The sequence below is a fragment of the Sus scrofa genome, chromosome 6 (assembly GCF_054392235.1).
Source record: "Sus scrofa isolate SSC_HxYL_T2T_F1_AM1 chromosome 6, Sscrofa_HxYL_maternal_Yorkshire_Landrace_v2.0, whole genome shotgun sequence".
NCBI classification, from domain to species: domain Eukaryota; kingdom Metazoa; phylum Chordata; class Mammalia; order Artiodactyla; family Suidae; genus Sus; species Sus scrofa.
In genome coordinates, this window is record NC_139388.1 from 67902478 (window position 1) to 67917011 (window position 14534).

General features: G+C 65.6%; 1 protein-coding gene across 17 annotated transcripts in view; it reads left to right on the plus strand.

Moving 5' to 3' along the window:
• The window catches only part of AGRN (agrin), a 32230-nt gene extending 17773 nt beyond the window's left edge, over positions 1–14457 (plus strand). For 2 of the 17 annotated variants that reach the window (XM_021095178.2, XM_084962471.1), the window contains 35 exons: positions 90–305; positions 389–613; positions 696–920; positions 1083–1289; positions 2365–2583; positions 2658–2852; positions 2944–3144; positions 3229–3377; positions 3468–3573; positions 4263–4379; positions 4451–4615; positions 4753–4896; positions 4999–5123; positions 5197–5302; positions 5400–5732; positions 5811–5948; positions 6400–6527; positions 6673–6787; positions 6880–6999; positions 7104–7451; positions 7640–7832; positions 7929–8144; positions 8539–8768; positions 8859–8993; positions 9091–9190; positions 9282–9446; positions 9590–9701; positions 10139–10255; positions 10386–10578; positions 10656–10743; positions 10942–10965; positions 11648–11680; positions 11976–12200; positions 12693–12796; positions 13104–14457. In XM_021095178.2, the coding sequence (XP_020950837.1) occupies positions 90–305; positions 389–613; positions 696–920; positions 1083–1289; positions 2365–2583; positions 2658–2852; positions 2944–3144; positions 3229–3377; positions 3468–3573; positions 4263–4379; positions 4451–4615; positions 4753–4896; positions 4999–5123; positions 5197–5302; positions 5400–5732; positions 5811–5948; positions 6400–6527; positions 6673–6787; positions 6880–6999; positions 7104–7451; positions 7640–7832; positions 7929–8144; positions 8539–8768; positions 8859–8993; positions 9091–9190; positions 9282–9446; positions 9590–9701; positions 10139–10255; positions 10386–10578; positions 10656–10743; positions 10942–10965; positions 11648–11680; positions 11976–12200; positions 12693–12796; positions 13104–13261 (5675 nt within the window). In that variant the 3' untranslated portion in view covers positions 13262–14457. Of the gene's footprint in view, positions 1–89; positions 306–388; positions 614–695; positions 921–1082; positions 1290–2364; positions 2584–2657; positions 2853–2943; positions 3145–3228; positions 3378–3467; positions 3574–4262; positions 4380–4450; positions 4616–4752; positions 4897–4998; positions 5124–5196; positions 5303–5399; positions 5733–5810; positions 5949–6399; positions 6528–6672; positions 6788–6879; positions 7000–7103; positions 7452–7639; positions 7833–7928; positions 8145–8538; positions 8769–8858; positions 8994–9090; positions 9191–9281; positions 9447–9589; positions 9702–9901; positions 10256–10385; positions 10579–10655; positions 10744–10941; positions 10966–11647; positions 11681–11975; positions 12201–12692; positions 12797–13103 lie in introns of all 17 variants that reach the window. The other 15 variants (XM_084962465.1, XM_084962472.1, XM_084962466.1 and 12 more) reach the window with 8 other exon arrangements.
• The last annotated feature ends 77 nt before the right edge of the window (positions 14458–14534 follow it).

The following is a 14534-nucleotide window of genomic DNA, read 5'->3' on the forward strand; positions in this document are numbered from 1 at the left end:
CCAGTGTGACCCACAGGCAGGCATGAGGCTGTTGGATGCTGCGAGTAATGACCGTGGCCTGGGGGTCCTGTCTTCCGCTCCACCTCTAGCGTGCCGAGGAATGCTGTGTGGCTTCGGCGCCGTGTGCGAGCCTAGTGCAGAAGGTCCGGGCCGAGCCTCCTGTGTGTGCAAGAAGAGCACCTGCCCTAACGTGGTGGCACCGGTGTGCGGCTCGGATGCTTCCACATACAGCAACGAGTGTGAGCTGCAGCGGGCGCAGTGCAGCCAGCAAAGGCGCATCCGCCTGCTGCGCCGGGGGCCCTGTGGTGAGTGTGGGGTGGGGCGGGGCCTGCGGTGAGGGGGTTTGTGGCAGCACGGCCAGTGTGACCCCACCCTGCCCCTCCCACAGGGATGCGGGACCCTTGCTCTAATATAACCTGCAGCTTCGGCAGCACCTGCGCACGCTCCTCAGATGGGCTGACGGCCACATGCCTGTGCCCTGCCACATGCCTGGGGGCCCCCGAGAGCCCGGTGTGCGGCAGCGATGGCACTGACTACCCCAGTGAGTGCCAGCTCTTGCGCCACGCCTGCGCCCGTCAGGAGAACGTCTTCAAGAAGTTCGATGGCCCCTGCGGTGAGTGGCGCCTGCACACGTAATGTGACCTCAGTGGGTACCCCCAGCGGCAGGGCCCTGACCTTCGCCTTCCTGCCCCCAGACCCCTGCCAGGGCGCCCTCAACGACCTGAGCCGAGTCTGCCGTGTGAACCCACGTACACGGCACCCAGAGATGCTGCTGCGGCCAGAGAGCTGCCCTTCCCGGCAGGCACCTGTGTGTGGGGACGATGGGGTCACCTACGATAACGACTGCGTCATGGGCCGAACAGGGGCTACACGAGGCCTCCTCCTCCAGAAAGTGCGCTCTGGCCAGTGCCTGCCTCGAGGTGGGCAGCTCCCAGGGGGAGGGCACCCTGGCACTCGGCATGGCTCAGCCCTGTCTGTCCCCACCTCCTCTACACACCTCACGGGTCCCCACGGATCCCCTGCACATCCCAAGGTGGGGGCTGGCATGGTACGCCGGCCCCTCTGATCTCTTTGCCCCCCAGACCAGTGCCCAGAGACGTGCAGGTTCAGTGCTGTGTGCCTGTCCCGCCGAGGCCGCCCCCGCTGTTCCTGCGACCGTGTCATCTGTGATGGGGCCTACAGACCTGTGTGCGCCCACGATGGGCACACGTATGACAACGACTGTTGGCGCCAGCAGGCCGAGTGTCAGCAGCAGCGCAGCATCCCTGCCAAGCACCAGGGCCCGTGTGGTGAGCACCGTGGGCGGCGTCCGAGGCAGGCTGGTCCTGTCCTGCACCGGTCATCACGTGCCATCTCCATCCAAGTCATGCTTCTCCTGGGTTGTGGGCCAGTGCCGGCCACTCTGGGGAGGCCCGGCAGGGCTGATGGCTGTCACCGGGCTCTGGGGGGGGTGCAATCTGCCAGGAACGTGCCTGTAGCACCTTGGGGGGGGTGAGGGGAGGAGGCAGGGGCTCACATGTGCAGGCTCCCTCGTACCTGCATGTGGCCGTCCTGCCCAACAGCCCTCAAGTCCTCTGCGCCCCACACTCAGGACACACGCAGCCCCTGTGGACACAGCGTCTCAGTTGGGCTTGGAGAGGCCAGAGATGGTGTGTCCTGCGTGGGCTGGAGCTCTGCCCTCCTCACTCCGTCCCCTTCGGTCGGTCTGTCCATCTTTCTGGCCTTTCTCTCTGCGTCTGTCTCCTCTCCTCTCCGCCCCCTTCCCTCTTGGCTCCACCTCTTGTGTCTTCCAGCCTGACCTGCTGTCAGGATGAGGTTCCGCGCGGTTCCGCGCCTGCCACCAGGAGCCCGCAGCCCGAGGTCTGCCCCCCGCGCGGCAGGGGGGGTGGCTCGCTGCTGCCTGGCCTTGTGGTCCTCAGAGCAAGTGGACAGACACCTCCTCCCCCGTGTGGCCCTGGGTGTGGCTCTGGGTTGCAGAGAGAGAGAGAGAGAGAGCCCCTACCTCCCCCAATATGCATGGATGTCCCGGGGCTACTGGTGGTCAAGGTTCAGTGCCCAGGTGGGCTGGGTAAACTGGCCCTCCCAGAACCCACCGAGGTCATTCTGGGGGCTCCTACATTTTGAGGGCAGTCCCGCCCCACACTCGTGCAGGGGCCTGGGGCCGCCTGGGTCTGTGTCCCTGTCCATGTCTGTCCTGTGTCTGTCCCTTTCTCTGCTGTGTCCTGTGCATCCACCCCTTCTCCTGGTCCACTCCTCCTCCACCATCCCCACCCTGGGAGAGGGCCTGCTGCGTGGGGCTAGGGGCTTTGTGCACTGCCCAGGAGAGCAGGTGGGGACCCCGCTGAGTACCCATGTTCTCCCCAGACCAGCCCCCGTCCCCATGCCTCGGGGTGCAGTGCCCATTTGGGGCGACGTGTGCCGTGAAGAATGGGGAAGCCGAGTGTGTGTGTCAGCAGACGTGTTCCGGCCTCTATGATCCTGTGTGTGGCAGTGACGGCGTCACCTACGGCAGTGCGTGCGAGCTGGAGGCTACCGCCTGTGCCCTTGGACAGGAGATCCGGGTGGCTCGTCGAGGACCCTGTGGTCAGTGACGGACAAACAGATCTTGCTGGGGGGAGGCTGTCCTGGCCATCATAGTGATGGAGGCTTCTCCCCAGACCGCTGCGGGCAGTGCCGCTTTGGAGCCCTGTGCGAGGCTGAGACCGGGCGCTGCGTGTGCCCCTCTGAATGTGTGGCCTCAGCCCAGCCTGTGTGTGGCTCTGACGGGCACACTTACGCCAGTGAGTGTGAACTGCATGTCCACGCCTGCACACACCAGATCAGCCTGCACGTGGCCTCGGCCGGACATTGCCGTGAGTGGGGCTGGGGGTGCCCAGCGGGCTGTGGTCCCATGCACCCTCCCGCTGGTATTGGCTGACCCCTGCTTGGCTCCACCCTCTGCAGAGACCTGTGGAGAGTCCGTATGCGCCTTTGGGGCCGTGTGCTTGGCAGGACAGTGTGTGTGCCCGCGGTGTGAGCACCCTCCACCTGGCCCCGTGTGCGGCAGCGATGGGGTGACCTACCGCAGTGCCTGTGAGCTACGCGAGGCTGCCTGCCAGCAGCAGAGGCAGATTGAGGAGGCCCGGGGGGGGCCGTGCGAGCAGGGTAGGCTGGGGGCAACTGGCGTGGGGCTGCAGGGCCCCACCCTCGACCAGGACCCTGGGCTGACCCGGCCTCCCCCACCCGCAGCTGAGTGCGGCTCAGGAGGCTCCGGCTCTGGGGAAGACGGCGAGTGTGAGCAGGAGCTGTGCCGGCAGCGAGGCGGCATCTGGGACGAAGACTCTGAGGATGGGCCATGCGTCTGCGACTTCAGCTGCCAGGGTGTCCTAAGGAGCCCGGTGAGGCCCCCCCCCACCCCCCGCACTCCCCTGTCTCTGAACAGGTGGCGCCGGCAGGGCCACAGCCATCACGCTGATGCCCTTCTCCAGGTCTGCGGCTCAGACGGGGTTACCTACGGCACCGAGTGTGAGCTGAAGAAGGCCAGGTGTGACTCAAGGCAAGAACTGTACGTCGTGGCCCAGGGAGCCTGCCGCAGTGAGTGGGGTGCAGGGCAGTCTGGCTGTGCGGGTCCACAGGTGCATGTTCAGAGGTGCACGTGCACACAGATGGGAGGTGTGGGGGGCACGTGCCTTTTTCGAGGTTGTTCCGTGTGTGCCGTGGTGGGTGTGTGTGAACACCAGTAATGTGCTTTAGGTGTGCAGTGTTGGTGCATGCCCATATGCAGCTGCAGCGTACGGACAGGTGTGCCTGCCAGTCAGCACGCGTGCAGGGAGATGTCAGCGAGGCCCACCCTCTAGGTGCTTCCTCTGGTGGGATGGGGCTGACGGTGACTAACTGACACATCCCGTCGACCATGTCTTTGGGCACAAGTGCTCCTGTGTGTGTGCGTGTGGAGGGTCATGGTGAACGTGAGCACATGCCAGTTTGCAGAGGCACGCTGATCCGAGTTTGTGGCTCCGATTGTGTGTGTGTGCACAGGGCTTCATGTCCACCGTCTGTGCGTGTCTCATGTGTTGCTGCCGGTCCTTTGTGTAAAGACATGTTCCCGTGTGTGGTTGGGTTTCTCACCTGTGACCCGAGCCGTAGACCTACAGGCCCTGGTGGGACTTGGCATCAGGAGAACTGAGTGGTGATGGCTGGCAGGGGGCGCTGAGGCAGAGTGGCTGCACCCAGGGTGGGCATCCAGCCCTGTGTGTCATCTAAATCTCCGCCCTTCCCTGCAGGCCCCACCTTGGCCCCGCGGCCACCTGCAGTTCCCCTGCACTGCGCTCAGGCCCCCTATGGCTGCTGCCAGGACAACATCACTGCTGCCCGGGGTGTGGGCCTGGCTGGCTGCCCCAGTGAGTACCCGAGCCCAGCCCTGACCCACAGCCAGGCAGAGCCATGCGACTGCAGTGACCCTGTCTTGCAGGCTCGTGCCAGTGCAACCCACACGGCTCCTACAGCGGCACCTGTGACCCAGCCACAGGCCAGTGCTCCTGCCGCCCAGGCGTGGGGGGCCTCAAGTGTGACCGCTGTGAGCCTGGCTTTTGGAACTTCCGTGGTATCGTTACCGACGGCCGGAGCGGCTGTACCCGTAAGTGACAGGGCCCACGGTTGAGCTCCAGCTGAGCACTCCTGCCTCTCCACCCTGTCCCTGTGTCCCTCGTCCCACCTGCTCAGGTCCCTGGGGAGGCCAGGCACAGATCTCTGCTCCCTCCCCCTGCCTCCCAGCCTGCAGCTGTGACCCCCAGGGCGCCGTGCGGGATGACTGCGAGCAGATGACCGGGCTGTGCTCCTGTAAGCCTGGAGTGGCTGGACCCAAGTGCGGGCAGTGTCCAGATGGCCATGCCCTGGGCCCTGCTGGCTGTGAAACAGGTGAGGGCCAGACCTGGCACTGCCCGGGCTCCCTGTGCTAGGGGCGGGGCTGTCCTAGGGGTGTCTCCTGAACCAGCAGGGTCTCCCATGTCTGTGCCCCAGACCCTTCGGCACCCAAGACCTGTGCTGAGATGCCGTGCGAGTTCGGGGCATCCTGTGTGGAGGAGGCTGGCTCCGCCCACTGCGTGTGCCCAACACCCACCTGTCTGGGGGCCAACGCTACCAAGGTGAGGGACAGGGAGTGTGGAGGGCGGCAGGGGTGGGAGGAGCCTGCCCCAGCATCCTTGCCCTGTGCCTCAGGTCTGTGGGTCAGATGGAGTCACCTATGGCAACGAGTGCCAGCTGAGGACCATCGCCTGCCGTCAGGGCTTGGACATCTCTGTCCAGAGCCTCGGCCCCTGCCAGGGTGAGGTCCTACCCACTCCGCTGCCCCTGACTGACCAGGAAGACCAGACCCTGCTCTGACCACCGGCCCTGCCACCTGGACTCCCCTCTCCTTGCAGAAGGCATTGCTTCTGGCCCCCGTCCAACATCCGCCTCTGTGGCCGCCTCATGGCTTGACCTGAGCAAGGCACTGCTGCCCCCCGCCAGTGCCCTCCCCCTGGCTCCCAGCGGTAGCCACCTCAGCCAGCCCGCCTCGCGACCCTCATCACAACCTTGGACCACCGCCAGCATCCCAAGGACCACCACAAGGCCTGTGCCGACCCTGCCTCCCACGCCGCCCCCCGCAGCAGCCAGCCTTGCCATGTCCGCCTTCGGTGAATCTGGCAGTGCTGATGGGAGCAGCGACGAGGAGCTGAGTGGTGACTTGGAGGCCAGTGGGGCTGGCTCAGGAGGTGAGCACGGGCCCAGGGGCCTGGGGCAGGGCCCAGGAGAGCTGCACCCGGGGCTGGGCTCAGACCGCACCTCCCTAGGACTTCTGCCCCCTGAGGGAGACGGCGCTGGGACCCCGGGGCCACCCGCTGAGAGGGCCTCCTGCTACAACTCGCCTGTGGGCTGCTGCTCAGATGGCAGGACACCCTCACTGGACGCAGAGGGCTCCAACTGTCCTGGTGAGTGGGTGGGCGGGGGCTGGCGTGGAACATGAGGCGTGGCCCGGACACAGCCAGAGGTGCCGTCTCTCCTCCGGGCACAGGCCTGTCTGGCAGGTGGGCCCTGAGGTTTACGGGCTACCAATTTTAGCACACGTGGTGTGTGTGTGGTCTTGGGGATTCAGCCTACGCATGCATCCGTGTGTTCTTGGCCCCCACACACACGTGGGTGCCCAGGACCCTGTGGCTAACCTGTTTTTCCTGTTGCAAGCCGGCCTGGGGCACTGCTCCAAGGAGTCTGCCTGGTAACTGATGCCAGCCCTGCCCCGGGGTCCCCACTAACCTCATGACCATCTGACTAACCGCTGCCTGCCCTGCACCCCCAGGGGGCTTGCTGCTGGGGCCTGTGCCCATGGCTGGCCCAGAGGCCAGGCTTGTGCCAGGCAGGACCTCACTCTCCCCTCCCCCGCAGCCACCAAGGTGTTCCAGGGTGTGCTGGAGCTTGAGGGGGTCGAGGGGCAGGAGCTGTTCTACACGCCGGAGATGGCCGACCCCAAGTCCGAGCTGTTTGGGGAGACCGCCAGGAGCATCGAGAGCGCGGTAAGTCCGGAGCCATGGGCAGGGGTGCAGCCCCTTCCCAGCCACTGGCCTTTTTCCCGGGACAGACCGAGAGAGGCAGTGGGCGGGGGGCCCTGCAGTCCGCCCCCAGCATCCTCCCGGAGCCCTGACTCACTCCCCACCTCAGCTGGATGACCTCTTCCGGAACTCGGACGTTAAGAAGGACTTCCGAAGCATCCGCCTACGGGACTTGGGGCCCGGCAGCTCGGTCCGAGCCATTGTGGATGTGCACTTTGACCCCAGTGAGCCCCCACACCCGGCCGCCCCCCCTGCCCCCGGGAGGTGAGGGGACTCTGAGCCGGGCTCCACCATGCTCAGGGTCCCTCCTCCCCAGCCACAACCTTCAGGGCACCCGACGTGGGCAGGGCCCTGCTCCGGCAGATCCAAGTGTCCAGGCGCCGGTCCCTGGGGGTGAGGCGTCCTCTGCAGGAACACGTGCGGTTCATGGACTTCGGTGAGTGGCTGGTCTGAGCGCTTGCTCCGGCTTGCCTGTCCCGCCCCAGTGTCCCGCCCCAGTGTCCCGCGCCCTGCAGATGCTGATGGTTTGCCTGCTCTCAGACTGGTTTCCTGCATTCTTCACGGGAGCCACCCCTGCTGCAGCCACGGCCAGAGCCACCACTGTGGCCCGCCTACCTCCTTCAGCTGCAGCCACTCGGGCCCTGTATCCCAGTCACACAAGCCGGCCTGTCGCCAGGACCACAGCTCCCCTCACCACACGCCAGCCCCCCACCACTGCCCCCAGTCGTGTGCCTGGACGCCGGCCCCTGCCTCCAGGCACCCAGAAGCCTCCAAGTCCCTGCGACTCCCAGCCCTGCCTCCACGGGGGGACCTGCCAGGACCAGGGCCCGGGTGGAGCCTTCACCTGCAGCTGCCCGGCAGGCAGAGGGGGCACCTTCTGTGAGGAGGGTAAGGTCAGCCGTGCTGGAGAGGGGCAGGGAGGCAGGTGCGGGCCAGACTGGGGCGGGCCAAGCCCCTGGGAGGGGTCAGGTTGAGGTGAGGGTCGGGTTGGACACCCTGTCCGGCGCTGGGCACAGGGCCAGGGCAGTGGGGTCCTCCGTGCCCTCCACCGGCCAGCCCCTCCCTGTCTCCTGCAGCGCTGCCCCTGTCCAGGCCGGCCTTTGGGGGCCGCTCCTTCCTGGCCTTCCCCACCCTCCGCGCCTACCACACGCTGCGCTTGGCCCTTGAATTTCGGGCCCTGGAGCCCGAGGGGCTGCTGCTCTACAACGGCAACGCCCGGGGCAAGGACTTCCTGGCACTGGCACTGCTGGGGGGCCGCGTGCAGCTCAGGTGGGTGGTGGGTGGTTGGGGGTGGGGTGGGGCAAGGCCAGGCCGTGGGCCTGGCTCCACGCGCGGCTGTCCTGAGCACCTGCTCCCACCTTCCAGGTTTGACACAGGTTCTGGGCCTGCGGTGCTGACCAGCTCTGTGCCCGTGCAGCCTGGCCGGTGGCATCGCCTGGAGCTGTCTCGGCACTGGCGACGGGGTACGCTGTCAGTGGACGGCGAGACCCCTGTCCTGGGCCAGAGCCCCAGTGGCACCGACGGCCTCAACCTGGACACGGACCTTTTCGTGGGTGGCGTCCCCGAGGACCAGGCTGCTGTGTGAGCATGGGGGGAGGGGAGGGTGGCCTTGACCACAGACCCAACCTTGATCCTGGCTCCCCTCTTGGGGGCGGCGTCCAAGAGGTTTAAGCTCCCTGTGGATAACAAAGTGGAGGAAGGAGGGCTGGCACCGTGACCTCACCCCCAACCCTTTACCCTGATTCTGAGGACCAGGCTGCGTGAGCTCACTAAGGAGGGGCCGGGCTGGCCCTGACCTTCAGCCCAGCCCATCTCCTGATTTCTGCCCTATTTCTGTGGGACTGTCGGTCTTGTGAGCGGCCAGGTGGGGCTGGGGAGCAGCCCTGACTCACGATCTTACTGCTTGAGGGGTGCAATGTCACAGTGGGCTGCGAGAGGGGGTGCCTCTGACCCCTGGCCCTCATCTTGGCGGCAGGGTGCTTGAGCGGACCTCTGTCAGCGTCGGCCTCAGGGGCTGCATCCGCCTGCTGGACGTCAACAACCAGAGGCTGGAGCTGAGCGCCTGGCAGGGCTCTGCGACTCGAAGCTCCCGAGTGGGCGAGTGCGGAGACCACCCCTGTGTGCCCAGCCCCTGCCTCGGCAGCGCCCCGTGCCAGGCCCTGGAGGCCGGCATGTTCCACTGCCAGTGTCCACCCGGCCGCTTTGGTGAGGACAGGACCTGGGCCAGGCACTGGGGGGACCTGTGTGTCTGTGAGGGGCTCACGCCTCCTGGAACCCCATCCCGTCTGCCCCCAGGCCCGACCTGTGCGGAAGAGAAGGGCCCTTGTCAGCCGAACCCCTGCCATGGGGCAGCCCCCTGCCATGTGCTGCCCCAGGGCGAGGCCCAGTGCGAGTGCCCCCGGGGCCGGGGCGGCAGCCTCTGCCAAACAGGTGGGGACACTGGCACTTAGGGTAGGAGGGCGGTGGGGTGAGGGGCTCCAGAAGTCGGGGCCCAGCACCCCGTGTGACCCCTTTCCTGACCTCACAGCCTCGGAGCGGGACGATGCCATGCAGCCTTTCCTGGCTGACTTCAACAGCTTTTCCTACCTGGAGCTGAAAGGCCTGCATACCTTTGAGCGGGACCTAGGGTTAGCTGGGCAGAGGGGTGGGTGAGGGGAGCAGCCAGCCGTGGGGAGAGGGAGCATCAAGGGACCCCTGCCTGACCTCCTGCCACCTCAGGGAGAAGATGGAGCTGGAGGTGGTGTTCCTGGCCCGGGGCCCCAGCGGCTTGCTCCTGTACAACGGGCAGAAGACAGACGGCAAGGGTGACTTTGTGTCCCTGGCGCTGCACAACCGCCTCCTGGAGTTCCGCTATGACCTGGGCAAGGGGGCGGCGGTCATCAGGTGGGCAAGGGGGCAGCAGTTGTCAGTATGGCCCACGGAGGGTGCAGGTTACCAGCCTAGGCGCACATGGCGATGTCCCTCAGGCCCTGACGGGCAGGCCGGCAGAGCCCATGGTCTATTCACCGGGCTCCCCTCTTCTTCAGGAGCAAGGAGCCCGTGGCCCTGGGCGTGTGGACCAGGGTGTCCCTGGAGCGAAACGGCCGCAAAGGAGCCATGCGGGTGGGCGACGGGCCCCGCGTGCTGGGGGAATCCCCGGTGAGTGAGCGTCTCCTGGGCCCCCTGCCTGCTCCCTGCCCCTCTCCTCCCCCAGGGAGGCATGCGGCCCCAGCCCCACAGCCAGCTCTCACCGAACTGTTCTCTCTCCCTCTTCCTCTGCCTCTGTCTGTGTCTGCTCTCTGCTCCCACTGCTCTCTGGCCCTTGCTCTGCAACCCCCACCCCGCTCTTCGGATGTCAGAAATCCCGCAAGGTACCGTCTCCCTCTCATCCTGCTCATCCGTCTTCTGCCGCCTCCGCCTCTAGAGTAGCTCCTTCCCCCACTAAGCCCCACGTGTCGCCATGTCTGTGTGATTAACTCTGCCTCCCGCTCGGCGGGAGGGCAAGGGGTGGGTCATCACGGCAGACAGGTCCGGGGCTCGCATTCTTGTTCCTGCCCAAGGGGTGGGCTCACAGCCCCTCACGTGCACCCCACCAGGTGCCGCACACCATCCTCAACCTGAAGGAGCCCCTGTACATTGGGGGCGCCCCCGACTTCAGCAGGCTGGCCCGGGCAGCCGCCGTGTCCTCTGGCTTCGATGGTGCCATCCAGCTGGTATGTGGGGGCAGTGCCCTGGGAGCCTCCAGGAGAGGCCCAGTCCAGAGGGGTCCTCTGTCCTGGGACGGGGGCCGTCGGGTAAGGAACCCGGCTGGCAGGACAGAGGCTCTCATGCCCCTTCCTCCAGGTCGCCCTGAACGGCCGCCAGCTGCTGACCCGGGAGCACGTGGTGCAGGCAGTGGACGTCTCGTCCTTTGCAGACCACCCTTGTACCCAGGCCGCGGGCCACCCTTGCCTCAACGGAGCCTCCTGTCTCCCTCGGGGGGCCTCCTATGAGTGCCTGTGTCCTGGGGGCTTCTCAGGGCTGCACTGTGAGAAGGGTGAGTGCTGCCCCCACAGGGCTGCGGCTGGACCACGGGGGCCCCGGAGGCCGGCGCTCATCCTGGCTGTCTCTCAGGCCTGATTGAGAAGTCAGCAGGGGACCTGGACGCACTGGCCTTTGATGGACGGACCTACGTCGAGTACCTCAATGCCGTGACTGAGAGGTAGCGCGTCCCAGGGAGCCAGGCGCCCCCTCGGCCCTCCGCTCTCTGGCCCCTGCACACACACACGCACTGCGGTGCAGGGTGAGCAGGACCCCCTCCACACCTCCCCTGCCTCTGAGGCCCGAAGGGAAAGCCGAAGTCTGCCCCCCACCCCTCCACCCTCCTTCCTTCTCACCTCTCTGTCTCTTTGTTTCCAAGCGAACTGACCAATGAGATCCCAGCGTAAGTAGCCTCTGGGGGCCTAGCGCCACCTTCACGCTCACGCCCATTCTCTGCTCCCCACCCACTTGTCAGCACATCCCCAGGGCACAGGCTGAGCTTCCCATCCCCAGTGGAGAAGGACAGGGTTTTGGGGGTGCTGTTCGTGCTGCCTGGGCACGGCGTCCTAGCTTGAAAGTGGGGAGTCACCCCTCTCCAGGATGCACTGAATGCCAATCTGCCCACCCACCCCTGCAGCCCCTCCCCTCAGCACAAGGCACCAGCACAATGTGCTCCTGTGTCTGTGTGCACACACACACGTGTGTCCCAGTGTGCACACGAGTCCGTGTGTTCCCGTGTATGTGCACATGCGTATGTGGAGAGGGGTGTGCTGTCCAGGCGCCTCTCCCAGCCAGGACTCCTCAGTCCCTCCCCATTCCCTGCCATCTGCGCCTCAGCTCTTGCCCTCTGCTCCTGGCCTGAGCCATGCCCACCAGCCCTGTGGCTGCCCTTGTGTCACTGCCGGGGCTCCGTGCTAGGGGAGCCGATGTCCCAGGGTCCTGGGTGTCCTTGTGGATGCTTGCTCCTCCCACCTTCCACTGTTGAGGAGGGGATGTGGGGAGGGCTACTGCCGGGTCCTACCCTGCCCTGCATTACAGCCTGTCTGTCTCCCGCTTACCTGCCTCCCTCTCTTCCTGCTTCTAAGCCCTGAAGCTCCAGAATCCGGGGCCCCTCACAGGTGAGCAGTGGGCCCCGGCCCCCGCTATCTGCCCGTGGTCTTCCCATCTCTCCGGTGGCCTCTCTGCCGAGCTGTCCTTGTGTGTCCACCTCGCTTCTCTGACGGTCTGGCCGTCATCTCCCTCATCCATCTCTCTGGCCATCTGTCCCACTGGTGGTGTCCACCATCTGCCCATCCAGCTGACCCAGTGGTATCACGAGCCCTTATGGCCTCTGTAGATGTGACCTTCGCCTTCCTACCTCCCCTCCCCTCCCCACCACCCTCCTGGAGGCCTGACCAGCCCTCTGCCCACCAGCGAGAAGGCGCTGCAGAGCAACCACTTTGAGCTGAGTCTGCGCACGGAGGCCACGCAGGGGCTGGTGCTGTGGAGTGGCAAGGCCACGGAGCGGGCCGACTATATCGCCCTGGCCATCGTGGATGGACACCTGCAGCTGACTTACGACCTGGGCTCCCAGCCTGTGGTGCTGCGCTCCACCGTCGCAGTCAACACCAACCGCTGGTTGCGGGTCAGGGCACACAGGTTAGCAGAGAGCCAGGGGACCCAAGAATAGCAGCGGGTGGTGCCTGGACTTGCCCAACCGGGGCATGCCTGGCCCCTCGTGGCTGGGGTAGGAGCTTGTCAGGGGCGGTGATGAGGGCTGGCAGCCTGACTGAGGTCACTGCCAGTGAGAGAGGAGGGAAGGATAGGTGGACACAGAAGCAGTGATGGCCAGCGGACCCCCGTCTGAAAGGGGGGTCCCTGTTCTGCCCAGACACTGGTGGGGATGTGTCCCCCTGGCCCAAGCCAGGCCATCCCCTCCCACAAAGCTTGGCCCACATGAAGCCTCAGCCCTTGGCCATCAGGTGCTCTCCCGGGGTCAATGCCACCCCATGCTGGCCCCTAGGACTGACACTTGGTGGTGGTCCCCAGGGTGTGGTGTTGTGGGGGGAGGAACAAAGGGGTCAGGATCTGGAGATGGCAGAGTTGGCCCCCTGGAGCCACCCTGATGGCCTCGCGCCACCCTTCCCCCAGGGACCAGAGGGAAGGTTCTCTTCAGGTGGGCAATGAAGCTCCTGTGACAGGCTCCTCCCCGCTGGGCGCCACGCAGCTGGACACCGACGGAGCCCTGTGGCTGGGTGAGTGACAAGGGGCCTCAGACTCCCTCAGGGGCAGGTCCCATCCCCTGGGGCTGGCACCTGAGAGCGGCCTCTGTGTCAGCCCCCTCCGGGACAGCTGATCGGCTGGCTGGGGCCGAGCTTTCTCCCCTCCTGTGGGGAGACCAGGAGGCTGGACATGTCTGCTGGTCATTTGGCCCCCCAGGCACTGACAGGCCCCAGGTAGCTCACCTGGTCACTCAGGTGCACCCAGTCCCTTTGCCCACCAGTGTCAGGCCTGCCCATCGCTGAGTCACAGCCCAGTGACCACTCCCCTGTCTTCCGGCAGGTGGCCTGGAGAAGTTGCCTGGGGGCCAGGCTCTGCCCAAGGCCTACAGCACAGGCTTTGTGGGCTGTCTGCGGGATGTGGTGGTGGGTCGGCGCCCACTGCACCTGCTGGAGGACGCCGTCACCAAGCCGGAGCTTCGGCCCTGTCCCACCCCGTGAGCCACACCACAGCCACCGCCCACCTTGCTGTAATTATTTTCTATTTTTGTAAACTTGTTGCTTTTTTGATATGATTTTCTTGCCTACGCGTTGGCCAGAGGGACTGCCGGCCCAGCCTCCCTCCTGTCCAGGCCGAGCCGCAGAGACAGGCCTGGTGCCGAGGGACATTCGGGCTTGGGCAAAATGCGGCCCATGGAGGGCTTGACTCCCTTGACAGCTTGGGATGCACCCCTCTGCCTTGGGACACTGCGTCCTGGCCTCTGGGGACGTGCCTCCCTGGTGTGCCCGCTTGCACTGGCCCTCGTGTTTTCCGGCCTGTCGGCAGACCCTACATACACACACTGCCCACGTTCCATCTGGCAAAGGGCTGTGTCCCCAGAACAGAAAGGCACTGCCAGGGTTTGGGGGGCCCTTCCTCTGCGCGAGCCCCACGACACCTTTGTTACCAACCGAGCTGCCCCTCCTGCCTGCTTGTGTGGGCAGGGCTGACCTCACCTGGATCCACAGAGCACGGGCCCGCCCCTCCCGGGCCTCCTGTGCCAAGACTGTGACTTAGAAACGTGTCACTGTTGGGGCCACACTGCACCCCTCCCCCAGACGTGCCCACCAGTCCTGAGGCACTGGAGAGCAGAGGCCAGTCTCAGGCCTGTTCAGGGCAGCCCTCCCCACCCCCAAGCCCCAGGAGGGAAAGGGGCCAGCTTGCGATGCCATCGACACCCACTGCCTGTTTGCCAGGGCAGCCAGCATCCCCTCTCAAGGAAGCACGTCCAGGCCTGACCACCAACCACAGAACCTGTACGTGTTGATTTTACTTGACCCCTGGGATGGCAGGGCTGTTGTCTTTCCTGTCCTGGCCCGAGGGCAGCTGAGGACACCACACTGTTCTGGCATGAGGAGTGCTTGTCCTTGTCCAAGAATGACCAGGAGCTGACTGGTGTCTGACCAAGGCCAAAGGGCAGGTGCAGGGGTGGCAGAGATGGCTGCTAAGCCAGAAACGCCTTAAACTGCAGTGTTAGGTCTCATCTGGTCCTGTTCCCCACCCCCACCCCTCCCCGTCCTGGTGGGGTTAGCAGCGCCTCCCACAACTGGGCCTGGGGTGTCAGGCTCAGAGGCCGGAGGGAGCCTCACACGTCCTGTTACTAACTCCAATCTGTGTCTGTGTCAATCACCACGAAATAAAGTCCGAACACTTTTGAGAGGCGCTCGCATCTGTCCATACAAACACCACCATCAGCCCTGGGCTCGCCCACTGGCTGGTTCCTCTCTGCAGCAG